Source organism: Nicotiana sylvestris, chromosome 10 (assembly GCF_000393655.2).
Source record: "Nicotiana sylvestris chromosome 10, ASM39365v2, whole genome shotgun sequence".
In the NCBI taxonomy this organism is placed as follows: Eukaryota; Viridiplantae; Streptophyta; class Magnoliopsida; order Solanales; family Solanaceae; genus Nicotiana; species Nicotiana sylvestris.
The window spans coordinates 124919550-124935176 of NC_091066.1; the positions used below are offsets into that span (position 1 = coordinate 124919550).

At 40.3% G+C, this 15627-nt stretch overlaps 1 protein-coding gene and 1 long non-coding RNA gene across 2 annotated transcripts; one reads left to right on the plus strand and one right to left on the minus strand.

Annotated features, from left to right (window-relative positions):
- Positions 1 to 355: 355 nt before the first annotated feature.
- On the minus strand, positions 356 to 1555 carry LOC138879908 (uncharacterized). The gene is made up of 3 exons (XM_070159553.1): positions 993 to 1555; positions 647 to 788; positions 356 to 535 (listed from the first exon to the last, which is right to left on the minus strand). Exons 1-3 carry the CDS (start codon positions 1553 to 1555, stop codon positions 356 to 358), a joined length of 885 nt encoding a protein of 294 aa, XP_070015654.1.
- A 7994-nt stretch (positions 1556 to 9549) lies between these two features.
- LOC104248929 (uncharacterized) lies at positions 9550 to 12023 on the plus strand. Its single transcript, XR_716577.2, has 2 exons — positions 9550 to 10345; positions 10437 to 12023. It is a non-coding gene; the product is annotated as an uncharacterized lncRNA (long non-coding RNA).
- Positions 12024 to 15627: the final 3604 nt, after the last annotated feature.

The window sequence follows — 15627 nt, forward strand, 5'->3', positions numbered from 1 at the left end:
CACTGAGAAGTCATCCATGAAAACTTTAAGGTAGTCTTCCACCATGTCGGTGAAGATAGCCATTATACACCTTTGAAAAGCCACCGGAACATTACACAAACCAAATGGCAACCGCTTTGAAGACGAAAGTACCATAGGGGTTATTTTATCTTTATCCTCCGAAGCAATAAGAATTTGGTTGTAGCCCGAATAACCATCAAGAAAGAAATAGAAAGCACAACCGACCAATATATCAAGCATTTGATCTAATAAGGGAAGTGGAAAATGATCCTTCCTTGTGACTTTGTTGAGCTTGAGATTATCCATACACACTCTCCAACCGATTACCGTTCTTGTAGGAATCAACTCATTCTTGTCATTGGTGATCTCCGTCGTACCCCCCTTTCGGGGACACATTGAATCGGAGAAGCCCATGAACTATCAGAGATGGGATAGACAACCCCGACATCCAACCACTTGATAATCCTCTTTTGACAACTTCTTGCATAGCCTCATTGAGTCTCCTTTGATGTTCAATAGATGGTTTGGCACCTTCCTACAAGTTGATATAATGCATGCAAAATGCGGGGCTTATCCCCCGAATATCTGCCAATGTACACCCAATAGCTCTCTTCCTCTTTTGTAGCACCGCCAATGTAGAATCTACCTGCACGTTAGTTAGACAAGAGGAAAGAATAACCAGTAAAGTAGAACAAGGGCCAAGAAATTCATACAGAAGATGTGGAGGAAATGGCTTCAACTCCAAGGTAGGAGGCTCTTCAATGGAAGGCTTTGTAGGAGGAGTTGTCCTATTTTCAAGATCCAAAGATAATTTTCAGAGTGAATAATTGTAGGACCCTATTCCTTGCAAAGAGTTCACACGTTCCATGAAGCCATCCATCTCGTCATCATAAAATTTGAGCAAGACGACCTCCAACATATCTCCAATATTGATTTGTGGCACTTGTATTATCAACAATAACATCGGTCACCATGTTCACATAACAGCACACCTCGTTGCTATTTGGTTGCACATGGACTTACACACATGGAAAATCACTTGTTCATCACCCAACTGGAAGGTGAGTTCTCTAGATTCAACATCACAAAGAGCCTTCCCTGTGGAAAGGAAAGGTCTTCCAAGAATAATCGACACCTCACAATCAACTTCACAATCTAGAATGACAAAATCCACCGGAAGAATGAATTTATCAACACAAACCAAGACATCCTCAATCACTCCCAAAGTCCTCTTCATAGTACGATCGGCCATTTGCAATCTCATAGAGGTAGGTCTTGGTTTCCCAATTCCCAAGGTCTTGAAAACCGAATATGGCATTAAAATAACACTTTCCCCGAGATCACAAAGATCTTTAGCAAACTTGACACTTCCAATTGTACAAGGAATCATGAAAGCACCGGGATCATCTAACTTAGGAGCCATTGAATGCACAATTGCACTCACTTGATGAGTGACTTTGATAGTTTCAAAATTCATTGACCGTTTCTTTGTCACGAGATCCTTCATAAACTTTGCATAGCCGGGCATTCGTTCCAAAGCTTCAACTAATGGCATATTCATTGAGAGACTCTTCATCATTTGAATGAACTTCTTGAATTGATTCTCACCATTTTTTTAGGTAAGTCTTTGAGGGTACGGAGGTGGAGTCTTAGGCAATGGTGCCTTAGCCTTTTACACTACCGGCTCCGGTATGTCAATAATGTGATCCCTAGACAAGTTCACCTCCTCTTGAGTCTCTTCCAGATTATCATCAATATCAATCCGAACTTCCTCATTTGATTGCACCACATTGTTCGGGACCTTTTTTTCTTGTACCAATTTCTCATCATCCACAAGTTACTTTTGACTTGAGGTGGGTGCATTCCTACCTATTCCACTTCTTGTAGTAACGACCATGGCATGCCCCGTGTCTTTTACACCCTTTGGGTTTACCACTGTGTCACTTGGTAGTGCCCCCTTAGGGCGACAATTTATAGCTTGAGAGATTTGCCCCATTTGAACTTCTAAGTTGCGGATCAATGTGTTGTGTGAGGCAAGTTGGGCATCCGAATCAGCATTCTTTTCCATTATTAGCTTGAACATGTTATCAATATTCCCATTTCATTGTTTAAAGAATTTGGACCATTGGGAGGATAAGGAGGTGGGTTGCTCGATTTTTGATACATCAGGGGACTTTGAAAGCCTGACACTCGATTGCCTTGATTATTGTTCCATCCGCCTTGATTTTTAACCCCAAATTTCCTTGCTTATTGCCACTCCAATTTACTTAATTGTTGTTGTTATTCCAATTCCCTTGATTGTTGCCTCCACTCTAATTTCCTTAGTTGTTAGAATTTCAATTGCCTTGATTGTTTTGAGGTTGCTATTGTTGTTGGTTTGGTCCTTGGAAGTTGTTTTGTTGCCCTTGAAAGTTGTTTACATATTTCACCTCCTCTTCTTGTTCATTGTAAGAATCATCTTGATAAAAATCACTTTCCTCTTGCACATAATTCTCCACTCGATGTTATATTTGTGGACCCTTGATCCTTCTTTTGTTCACCATCATGTTCACTCCCTCTATGGCATTGAACTGCTTAAGATTTTGCATTTTTTGAAGTTGAGCCTTTGCTAATTAATTCATGGTGGTAGTCAATTTGGAAATGGCTTGTCCATGGTCATGAAGCTCTTTGTGAAGGTGGATCACGTTTGTATCACCTTATGGAACATTATCCTGGGATTGCCACGACGATGATGTTTCTGCCATTTCATCTAAAATCTCACATGCCTCCGCATAAGGCATAGTCATGAAATTTTCACCAAAAAGTTGATTCACTACACATTGGTTGGTTGTGTTAATCCCACGACAGACAGTTTTTTGAATCATATCATTGTTGAGACATTTCTTAACCATTGTTCTATTACGTTCCCATAACTCGTGCAGTGGTTCATTTGGCTTTAGCTTGATTCCAAAATCTCATCCTGAAGTGTAGCCATGTGCCCTTGAGAGAAGAACTTAGAAAATAAACTTTTCCGCCAACTCATCCCAAATGTGAATGGAATGGTTCGGCAAACGTTCCAACCAATTTAAAACTTTCCCCTATAGAGAGAAGGGAAAAAGTATTAGCCACAATGCATCCTCAGAGACATTTGTTTGTTTTCTCCCCCAACAAGTGTCCACAAACCCCTTTAGATGTTTGTACGCATTTTGACTTGGAGCACCGGTGAAGAAACCTCATTGCTCTAGCAAAGTGAGCATCACATTAGTGATTTGAAAGTTGTTTGCCCTAATATGGGGAGGTAATGTTGCACTAGCATATCCTTCATTAGGTAATATCCGGTGTGGAGCCACTCATGGTGGAGGTAGGGGTGTGATGGTAAGCTATAATATCGTATTTTAGTCACTTATTGCACTCTAATTTGCTGCACTTCAATTGAGTTTGAGCTTTAATCGCTAATGTTTTGCACTAATTGTGTGTTTTATGCCTTGTAGAAGTGATTTCGAGCTAAGTAGATGTTATGGAGTGAATTCAAGCTAATCTGGAGCATTGAAGTCTGAGTAAAAGCTTAAGGATTGAGTTAGGATCGTGTTCGGGGATCAACAGATGCTAGTGCACTTAAAGAACGAAACGAATAATCGAGAAGGATGACACCCAGGTGCGCGAGCGCACACTGGGCGCATATGTGAGGCAGAAAAGTGTGAAAAGTGTGCAGCCATATGCACAAGCACACTCCCAGGTGCACGGCCACGCACGTATAACTCCGAAAAGTGTCCTATTTCGCGTAGGAAAAAGTGTTTTCACTTGGGCCTGACCCTACTTGATATATATACATGAAAAAATGGTATTTTATGGACTTTTGACACATCTAAGACCTAAGGATGCTAAGGAGAATATGGACAAGAAAGAGCACAAGGAATACATCATTCAATCTCAACTCAAGACAAGGGTTTAGATTGTTTTATGTTTTTCTTTACTTTAAACTTAATTGTGATGAATTACTCCATGTTTATGGAGTAGTTATCTTTAGGGTTTGATGGATTTGGTGTATTGACATTTGTTTGTGGATATAACTCTAGTTTATGTATTGAATCATTTCGGACATTTAAAGTTTTGCATCTATATTCACTAGTTCATATAAACGAGACAGGCATAACTTGTGATATTTTTGTGTTATATTTTGTTGGGTAAATTCATTAATTTTTCTTAGTAATTGAAATAGGCTAGTTGAATTATTGATTAACCTAGTCAGGAGAATAATCGAAAGAGGTTTTCCTAAAGAACAATCCACCATGAATTCTTGCATATCTTCACATGCTTAAAATTTGTTCATCTTGTGAGTTTGAGACTTGATCGAGAGAGGATTTTCTACTAAAAGATTAAACTAATAGCCAAGTGAATTCGATATAATCACTTGAACATTAGCCGTAAATTATCTAGAGTTCGATCCCAAATAATTATTTTGCACCTATCCTATCAACCCTGTCTTCTCCCAATTGATAACCTTCTTTGCTCATTACTTGCATTGATTGTCATTAGCCAATAGTTTAGATTCTTAGTTAATTTTAGTATTAATTACATAACTCTCAATTGTTGATCATCTTGAATATCAATTAAACTAGGAACTACGAAAACTCCATTTAAATCCAATTCTTGTGGATACGATATTATATTATACTATATTCAACTAGCGAGCATATTTAAGTATGTGTTTTGCGCTCGTCAGGATGGAGCGGGACATTTTCATGAGTCACTCGTCCTCTTCTATTGGCTTGATGTTTAGGAGGAACTTCATCAACTTGCTCATCACCGACATCCACATCCCCCAAGCAATATTTCCGAGCTCATTGTTCGTCATGGTTGTACTTACATTTTCTCAAACATGTTAGTAACATGGAAGGAAAAGAAGATATTCCAGAAGCACACCCAAATATATAGCTAACACCATTTTAACTCTCCGGCAATGGCATCAAATATTGATCACGTCCAAAGCACACCTCAAAAGAGATATAAAACCAACGTATGCAATAATAGAAACCCAACTAAAAGTCGGGATTAAATTCACATGGAACTAGGATGGGAGTTAGGGTATATATTTCAAATGAGCAATTGGATTATCTAGATTGCACTTCCACATCATGGATTTTGGTTTCTATTTCTAGTGTTAATTTAATGATTGCAAAATAAAGAAAGAAGACTAGAGATAATTGTTTTTTAAGGTTTTTCCAAATGGATAAAAAAGCCTAGGGCCGTGACAATGACCTAGGTGTTTGCCTAATGGGATGAAGTCTTTAATGTTTGTTTTGTTGATTGGGATGTATTATAGCTCTCAACTCCAAATTACACACTTAATATTTCTCGGTCAGAGAGTGGTTTTGCCCAATTTGGCTTTCTCAAGAAAATGGGTATCACCCAAAATAGTTGATAAGAGCTCAAGTCGGGTTATTACTATCTCTAGGTTGAATCTTTTATTTGGGTTAATCAATCTCTCAATTGACCCAATTCCTTATTATATAAGTTATCCTAAACTAGGTCCCTCTTACTCAAGTAGAGACTAAGTCAAATAGGCATGAATCAATGTTTGCAACCATTAATTCTACAACTAATGCATGAACTAAGCTAAATAATCAATACCCAATCATAAATAAGCACTAAATTAGATACCCATAAGGTTTACACACTACGGTTAGGTCACAACCCTAGTAAAAGTCTAGCTACTCATAATGGAGTTTGAAGAAAATAAGGAAGAAAAAGTAATTAGACTCATAATGGAAGCTTAAAATGATTAAATATAATGTAAATACACCAAAGTAATGTAAAACATCCTAAACTAGTAAAGAAAAATGTCTACAACAACTCTAGAGCTTCAAACTTGACCTAACTTTGCGAAAGTCATCTATTTATACAAGGCTAAAAATCTCAGGGAAAAATTCCTATTGGAAGGTTCTATAGCCGTACAATTCTATGTGCGGTCCGCAAATTTCTTCATCTGGCAGGAGTGGAGTTCTGCAGCCGCACATTTCTAAATTATGGTCGCGAGGCCATCTTTTGCGGTCCGCACAATTTAGGACTTGGTCTTTTTGCATACTCTCTGATATTTGACTCTTAGCGCAGCTTTGCGGCCGCACAATTCATGTGCGATCCGCACTTTGTGCAAAGTTCTACAAAAATATTCCTCTTGGTTTGGGGCCGCAGAATTCCTTCTGTGGAACGCACATTTGTGCTTTTGCGCCCTTTATTGCCTTGTGCTTCGGTATACTCCTTTTTGAGTCGGATTTCATCTCGGGAGATCAACTTCTATCATTCTTGCAATTTTGCACAATTTCATTAGTTTTGGGAACACAATTCAATGCCTTTAGACAAAAACAAAAGATAAAAGGAGCTAATAAGCAGTCAAAATCCTCACTTATCAGAGGTTCTTCCCAAAAGATAGGATTACGAGGGATTGATTGAGGCGTGGAACAAGGTGGTAGGTTAATTCAGGGGTTCACATATTAATAACATAGATTCTCCTATTCGTGATGAACATGTTCCCCAGATCCTTCATGATTGTCGATGGGGTGATCATGTCACCATTCATGCTCCTTGGGTGACTGAAAGTATTTCTAGTCGCAAACTGGGTTTCTCCTTCATCTACACTTATATGTTCACCTTGGGCTTGAACCCCTGATAGATACAGTTATTTTTGACTTTTGTGGCCATTTCAATGTTTGTATAGGTCAAGCTAGGCTAAATGTATGGAGGAACGTGGCATGCTTCCATTTATTGGTAGGTGTAGCCTTTATTTCGTTACGTCTCTCTCGCATCTTCTTCATCAGTTTTCTCCCAAGCCGCTCAGGGGAGAATTATTTTGATGGCTAGTCGAGGTACAACCTTGTGGATGATAGGATGGCCACGATATGGGGTGATTTGATCATTTTATTACAGTCCCCACTCATCAGTTGGTCAAGCCTGAGGATGGGCTTATTTTGGCGAGGTCGAATGAAAGATGTAAGCATAGTTTCCTTTATTGGTACCAGTATTCCTTATTTTCCCCTCCCCATTTCCTTATCTTTTAGTGCTCTAATCTTCTTTCTTCTTTTCGGCAGCTACTTTAGTATCAACGGAAGATATTCTAGACATTGAAGAGTGGCTAGGAAATATCTTGACATCCTCTCGAATAACGGAGAGGTTCTGAAGATTCATATTTGAGGTCTTAGAGTTGTGAGCCAAGGATCATGGTAAGCATTCGTACCAACTGCATTTCAATCGCCTGTGCTTATTATTATAACATCCTTTTTATATCCCTTTCTAGGAACCCCTCTGAGGAAGGTCGCCCCGCAAGTGATGATAGGTCTTCCCAACTTTGTTGGCTCTGCTTGGTAAAGGGTTAGGTAGCTTCTGCCTTGAAAAGAAGAGCATAGCCTCTGATTTTCGTTCAGATGGATCGTCCTTAGAAAGAACAAGGTCTACTTTTATGATAGGGCCTAATGGTGTCCAAGGGTTTCCCAAAGCTATCACCCGATATGAGCGTCCTTGAGACACCACCCCTATTGGATTATAGGATAAGAGATTAGAGTCCCCTGACTTTGAATCAGCGAAAGAGGTTTCTGGGGTCCAAAGTTTTAGAGTCCCCAGCTTTGAAGTTAGTGAGAGGAGAATCCTCTCCCTTAGATCGGGGAAAAGGAATAGCTGTGGCTGAACCCTCAGAGAGGCCTTCCCGTCTTCATCTGCTACATTCTTCTACTTCACGCCCTCCCCTTACTAGTTCTCTAACGGGCGTTGGTGTTCACTCGATTTTGATTAATATAACAGTGGAGATCAATTTTTTGAATTTCTTGGGAGAGAGGAAGACGTGGATAGAAGGATTGATAGGCCACTTAGAGAGGGAAGAATTGTTTGCCCAATCCAAAACTGTGTTGGACGATGACATAGTTCATTGTACCTTTTGGGTAATTTCTGTGATTTTTATCTCTCCATTTCTAATATTTTCTTTACTCTTGAGGATAAGTTGACTCAATGCAGGCAAATTTGATCTTGGTCCGGATCAAAGAAAGTTTCTCATTCTACGAAGAACCATTGAGGGATTGAGGTAGCATACCAAAGACTGGGGAACTTGTTGTGATGCGGCCCTTTTGAACAAGAAGACTTATAATCTATTAGCCTACCTGAACATGGACGAGCTGGAGGAGTTAAGGAAAGAGGTTAAGAAGATGGAAACCACACACAATGGAAATGTTGAGAGCTTGAAAGGTCCTTGGTTGAGAAGGAGGCGCAAGCAAACCGGTTGGCCGAAGATAATGTCACTTTGTCCTATGACTTGGTTTAGTCTAGGTTGTGTGCGTCGTAACTCGAGGAGACCGTCAGATTGTGGAAGAATTCCACTGGTGCCCAACAAACTGAGGGGCGAGGCTATAAAGAGAGAGGGACAAAGTGGTTTGAGAACTTGATCAGTTAAAGCTGTAGTTAGAGATGGCGCAGAATGTTATTTACCTCAAGTCCATGTTATCCAAATTGGAAAGTGTACGTGTTGGAATCCCCGATCCGGAAGATAAGATAAACAAGACAAGAGGGGCCATGGAGGAAGCTGAATTTGATCTAAATGCAGCCTTTTCCAAAGGGGAATTATCGGGGAATGGGGGATTTTCTTGCTCTTTGGAGGAAGGCAGCAAAGAACCTCCAGGCTCATGGTCTTGGCCCTTTAACCCCTTGGGATGGATCCCGTGGTCCGCAGTCCCCAGGTGGGGACCATTGAGGGCGTGGAGCTAGTGCATAGGAGTTTTAAGGCATTGCCTAGTTGGCTAATATATATATATATATATATATATATATATATATTTTGCGTTCGTTTAATTTGAGGTTGTACCCCAGCCTTGTAATGAACCTTGTATTGATCATATGAAAATTACTTTTTCCCTTAATCTTTTTATGACAAATTGCGGTTCCAAATTACATTAATATTTCCTCTCTGAGGCCTGAAGGGTCTTATCGTAGATCCCGAGAGAGCCTGTGTGTGGAGTGACATATGGTGATCCTACAACATCGAGTTTGCATAGCTACCAAAATACATATCTGGTGTTTGTAGCTTTTTCGGGTTAGGATTGATGTTTCTCGGGAAGGGTTGCTTGAAAAGGCATGTCGTTCTTTCAGGTGTCCTTTCAAGTACTTGACGTTTGACATCGTGCCCCTTTAATGCGACCGACATGCGGTTGTGACCGATTGTAATTATTGCTTGGGGATGTACTGCGTGTATAGGTATAAAAGGAGGAGGATGGCTCATTGCCTTTCCTTTTATTCCTTTTAGTCTTCAAGTCTTGCAAACGTTTTCTGAATCTCGATTATCTTCTTCTCCTTAACTTAAACATTTTCTTTGAAAATCAAGTTTCATCTTTACCGAATGGATTCTCTATATATGTGCTCTCTAGACCAGTCACCGTCTGCTTATCCTTCCGTCACACAAGAGGAAGCTCTGCATAACAACGATATAGAAAAGACGATGATCTGCATTACCCATCCACCACCAAAAAGGATGAGGACAACCAAAAAAGTGGATTTAGTTTCTCAGCCGGAGAGGACAGTTCCTGACATCGTACCTAGGGAGTTGAAAAAAGACAATGACTTCAATATTATGAAAAAGCCTATAGGGGCTCGGAATACCCCTATCTTCCACTACCCCAATTTCATCACCAACAAAATCCTTCCCTGGGGTTCAGAAAGATTATAGATAGGAGGACCAGACGGACCTCGTCCTCGATCTTCTCCGTGGGGGGTAAAAATTAACCGGTCATTGTTACATATATTCATTTATAAGCACGTACACTTTTTCCATGGGATTTATCCTTCCCATTGATGACGTGATTTCTGAAATGTGCATCTTGTATATATTGTGCTTGGCACCCGCCCTCAGATATGGAGTCTCATTATATGTCTTTTACACCTTGCCAAAAAAGGTCAGTGTGGTTTTAACTTACAAGCATCTCCTCCATTTCTATTCTAGCAAGATTTATCGAAGGGGAGTGATTAGCATGATGCAGCGAGGCTCGAAGGCCCTCATCTCGGACTACAAGGATGACTTTGATCGTCGGTGGTTCGAAATGTACGTAGTCGTTCCGACCAAGTTTCTTTATGTGAACGACATGATTCGATTTCTAGAGAAATGGAACAACAATCGTAAGTGTATGAATTGCCTTACTTTATTTTTTGTTTGAATCATTTTTTACCGGCATTTTTAATTTTTTGTCTTTGAACTTTACAACTATCACGGTTCCTCTCGAGAGGGTGCCCGACATCGAGGATTGGTTGTCCAAGATTCGGTATATTTCAAACAACTGTTCGAGGACTCAGAAGTCCATTGTTGCCTCGCTCTCCGGCATCCGAGCGCAATACCATGGTAAACCTCTTCTCTTGCTGTGAGTATTTCTCTTTTCAAAGTTATCACCTTTTTTCTTTTTTCTTTACTCATATAAATAATATTCTTTCAGGGGTGGGACTTGAGAAGAGAGCCCCCTTTAACTACAAGCCCAAGTAGGCCTTCCCTTAGCGGCTAACGCCACCAGGCTACTTCGGGAGCTACTTCCTAAAGTGTCGTGAGGAAATGATACTGGTCCTTCCTCAGCATCCTCCTTCTCGTGGTCCCCCAAAGGACGCGAGGACCAAGAAGAGAGCGTCTTGCCAAGGGTCAAAGAAGAGAGGCCGGTCTCATCTGATCCCATTATAGTTGAATTTGACGAGGAGGCCTCCCTCATTCCATGGCCTTAAGGCATGAGTAGGCGGCAGAGTTAATTCCAGAAGAGGGGTTAATAGTAGGGCAAACCATCAGCCAAATTAAGTGAGGGAGGGACATCACGCCTCCTCTGAGTTTAGAAGGCCGACCTTACCACACGGAGTAGTCCTTGGATGAGAGGCACCCTTGAGAGATGCTTCTTAGATGCTGATTCATGCACTGGTTAGTTTGTCACCACCTGACCATTGATGACTAGAAGGTTATTAGTCTCTCCTTTCTCGCTGGTGTCGACATCTTCATGAATCCTAGGCCAATGGCTTTACAAATCCCCAAGCTGTTGAATCAGCATGAGTGGGTTTAGATGGAATCGATGAATACCGAGGCACTAGTAACTCAGATAACCCACGAAGTCGCCAAGGTAAATTCCTTAAAATCAGTTTTGTTTTTGTGTTCATATTGTTAAAGTTATCATGCTTCGTCCTCTTTCCTTCTACACTTTTCAAAATAGCTAGTTGCCCTCTCCTCGGGGGCCTGAAAAAAAGTTCAGTTCGATGTGGTCATAGATAAGAAGGTGGTGAGGTAAGATAAGCTGGTGAAAGTTGAAAATGAGAAGTTCCAGAAGGAGGTCAAAGAGGTTAGATCTGAGAATGAGGACCTTTAGGAACAGACAGAAGCTGCAAAAAGAAGTGCTAACCAAAGGATACAAGAATTTTTGGCGAGTGAGGCTGCCCTCCGGGTTGAGCAGTATCGGGCTTTTGAGAGAATTTCGATCCTCGATGGGGAATTGGCATCGAAGAAGAATATGTAAGTGCGGCTGAGGGAAGATTTCTCTTAGCTAAAGAACAAGGCTTGGGGCTTGCGGTCCGAATGGGAAGCAGGTGAGGAGAGAGCCTTAGCCAATAACTAAGATCAGGACTCTGCTCAAGAAGCCTTCGTGAACTTACATAAGCAGATAGTCATTGATCGATCATGGGAAGCCTTGGAGACTCGCCTTAACACGCTTCATGAGGAACATATCGATGAATTGGGTATCTCTCTCGTGCTTAGTCAACTCGAGATCAAGGTGAGGGAGCTTCGAGTACTGCTTGGCCTTCCTTCCCGTGACAGGCAGGGGATAAGTACCAATTTGGACGAGGTTCTCAACCCCTTTGACACCCAATGATGACCTGAATGCCCTTTTTACCTCCATTTCTCAAGTCCCCGATGTCGTAGTCCAAGTCCGTAGTTCTTCTTAGGTACTTTCAAGTTTTGGGACCCTTTTTGTACATGAATGAAGTATGTTTATATGCACATGTATTTTCTGCTAATTTGATTGTGCCTATTTCATATTCGTCGAAGTTTTTCATTTTTTGTTTAGTCTTGGAGACTTCTTATAGTTGTTGCTCTTGGAACGATCGTCGTCAGTCGCAACTTAGCGATGAAAGTTATTTTCATTACAATGGCTTCTATCTCGTGCTTATTTGGAAAGCTTACAAAAAGCATATTAAAAAATATAAAGTGAAACATAATTTCTTAAAATAAATAGAACTCCATTTACTCGAACGAGAAAATTATTCCTAATACGTTTGTCGTACTGGTGCACTTTTAGCATATGATCAAAGATGCCTTATATTAATTTAAATTTACAGTTGCACCTTTCTTTTGAGGTGACTTATTTCTTAGAATCATGCCCACTTTTTATTTTGGGGTTTTTGGTCATCCTACAGCAATGCATCTTTAAGGCTTTTCCGAGCTTTGGAGGCACGTGCCTTCTATTTTTCTTGAGATCTTTTGCCACCCTTTTTCCAACCTCTTGAGGTTCTTTTTTCCTAATTGTTCTAGTGCGAACCCTGTATAGGGTGTCATTCCCCCCCTAGTGTTCGGATTCAAGTAATTAAGAGTCGAACATTGGACTGTCATCTGGCGCCATCGATTTCTTCTGATGGTCAAATTCATGCATCAGGAAGTTGGGGGACTGGGGGAGTGTTCTTTAGATGAAGATGATAACGGACCTTTCATTATCAGACTATTCGACCTTAGCATAGAACTATAGAGGTTCATTGGTTATGCTAAAAAGGTCTGTGGGGTCATCATCTAGGCTGGGATGATTTATTGCCTATCATCTAAGAATATTAGTACAAGATAACAAATTCAAAAGATAAGTTGAAAGATATAGAGAAGCAAAATCATGAAGTCCAGAAGTAAAATCGTTTGAGATGTGTAGCATTCCAAATCGCCTTTACTAGCTTTACCTTCATTTCTTCAAGCATGTACGTTCCTTTATGCGTTATTTCGGTGTTTTTGTAGGGTCCTTCCCAATTTGGACCTATATTTCCCCTGTTCGGCTCTTGGGATACTATAAACACACTTTAGAGCACATAGTTACCTACCTTAAAACGTTGTAGGCTAACTTTCTTGCTGTGATATTTTTTGATTCATTTTTTTGTGCGGCCATGTAAACCAAAGTCATCTCCCTTCATCCCTCGACCAACTCTAGGTTGTGTGCGACTGCTTCATCGTTTGAGTTTCCAGTTACATTTTTGATCCTTAGGCTTGGTTCCTCTATTTCGACTAGAATTAGCACTTTGGACCCGTATACTAGGGAAAAAGGAGTCTCTCATGTGCTCAATTTCACCATTGTACGTTAAGCCCATAATACTCCGGGCAATTCTTCCGGCCACTTTTTTTTTTTTTTGCCATTTTTAGCATTTTTTTCAAATATCCAAGTAGAACTTTGTTTGAAGATTCGTCTTGTCCGTTAGCTCGAGGGTGATAGGGTGTGGAGGTGATTCTCTTGATTTTCTACTCTTCGAAAAACTTGGTCACTTTGGCCCTTATGAACTTTGGTCCATTGTCGCATGCAATTTTCTTTAGTACACCGATGTATATGATAATATTCTTCCACACGAAGTCGATCACTTTATTTTTTTGGATTTGTGAATAAGCACATGCTTCCACCCATTTTTAAAAGTAATCAGTTAATACAAGTAAAACTTTTACTTGACAAGCTTACAGTAAGGGTCCTACTATGTCTATCCCCCACTTCGAGAATGGCCAATGGAATAATATGGAATGTTGTGGTTTGGCTGGCTAGTGCACCCAGTGTGAGAATCATTGGCATTTATCACATTTTAAAAAAATTAGTGGCATCATGTTCCGTATGAGGCCAATAGTACTAGACTCTGATTAGCTTCCTAACTAGCGACCTATATCCTGAGTGGTTTTTGTAGTGTCCTTCATGAACTTATCTTAGCACATAATCAACATCCCGGTCCTAAGAATTTTTCTAGCAAACCGTTAAATGTTCTTCGGTATATATACCCTTCGACGAGGCAGTATCTCGCCGCTCGAACCCTAATTTGCCGAGCAGCCTTTTTATCTTGGGGTACCGTGCAGTGCTGCAAATAATCATTAAGTCAGTGCGACAATATTTAATTATATTAGTGGTATTTACCTCCTCTCAACTAGATTCGAGTGTCGATCATAATAAATGGACGATAGAGCTTATCCCTAAGTTAGAGATGTTTGCAGCTAACCCCAAGTTGGCTAGTGCATCTGCTTCAACATTCTCCTCTCAGGGTATTTGTGTTGACCTTCATTCTTGAAAATGGCCTAGGAGCTAAGTCACTCTTCTAAGGTATTGCTGCATTCGTGTCTCCCGATCCATGTAAGTTCCGAACACCTAGTTGATGACCAACTGCGAGTCATTTTTTAGCCCGACTCATTCGGCACCGAGTCCTCAATCTAGTTCGAGTCCGGCAATAACAACTTCATACTCGGCCTCATTGTTAGTCATTAAAGTATACATGATCGATTGCCAGAGTGCCTCACCGGTTGGCTTGATGATTAATATCCCAAGCCCGGACCCTTTTACGTTAGATGGGCCATCTGTATATAGGGTCCAACTTTCTTAGACGACCTTAGAGGCTATTAATGCCTCTTTCTCCACCACGGGGAGTATATTAGTACTAAAATCAGCATTAAAGTCCATTAGGACTTGTGATTTTGTTGTAGTTCAAGGCTTTTACCGGATATTGTACACGCTTAACTTGATTGCCCATTTGGCAAGTCGCCTCGAGAGTGTGGAGAAAACCCATCAACACAGAAGTAGAGACCACCAGAATAAGATGACACTGAAAATATGGTCTCAGCTTTGCTACAATTATTATGAGTGCTAGTGCAAGTTTTTCTAAATATGGATACCTGGTTTCAACGTATATTATTGCTCTATTTACATAATAAATGAGAGATTGCGTACTTTCATTTTTTTGGACCAAACAACACTTATAGCAGTTTTTGCCACTGCTGGGTAGACCAAGAGTTATTCTCCCAATTTGGGTTTCGACTAAAGAGTTGGGTTGGATAAGTACCTTTTCAAGTTTCGCAGTTCTTATCGACATTCAGCAGTCCATTCAAAATTCTTGTTCTTCTTTAGTGCACAAAGATTTTATGGAACCTCTTGGAGGAGCGGGATATGAATTGCTGAAGCATTGCTATCTTTCTGCTCAGCCTCATCACTTCCTTCTGACTTTTTAGCACTTCAGTTATGCTTTCAATTGCTTTAATCTGCACGGGGTTAGCTTCTATAACTCTATTTGAAACCAGAAAGCCAAGGAACTTACTTGAAGCGACCCGAAGACACACTTTTCTGGGTTGAGTTTCATGTTATACTTTAGAAGGACTTCGAAGGCTTCCTTCAAATGGGTCATATGATTTTCGGCTTGAAACAATTTTACTAACATATTATCAATGTCTACTTCCATAAATTTGCCAATGTAATCTCCAAGCATAACGTTGTAGCAGTAAGTCCCCCTGTCAGTAATAAAGAATTTTTTTCTTGTAACCCAGGATCCATTTTGATCTTGTTGTATCGGTAATATGCATCCAAAAAGCTTAATAATTCGTGACTAGCTCTAAAAAGTGCTAATGGATTCAAAAAGTGAGAAGTACATCCAATACATTAAGAGTAA

What these genes read in the sequence shown, in the direction of transcription:
- LOC138879908 (XM_070159553.1), bottom strand. Translation starts at nt 1,555, where the DNA reads ATGCCATTAGTTGAAGCTTTGGAACGAATGCCCGGCTATGCAAAGTTT. An exon ending in TGCAACCAAATAGCAACGAG is followed by an intron (nt 789 to 992) that starts GTGTGCTGTTAT and finishes TCTTGAAAATAG; the next exon opens with GACAACTCCTCCTACAAAGC. An exon ending in CTTGTCTAACTAACGTGCAG is followed by an intron (nt 536 to 646) that starts GTAGATTCTACA and finishes ATCAACTTGTAG; the next exon opens with GAAGGTGCCAAACCATCTAT.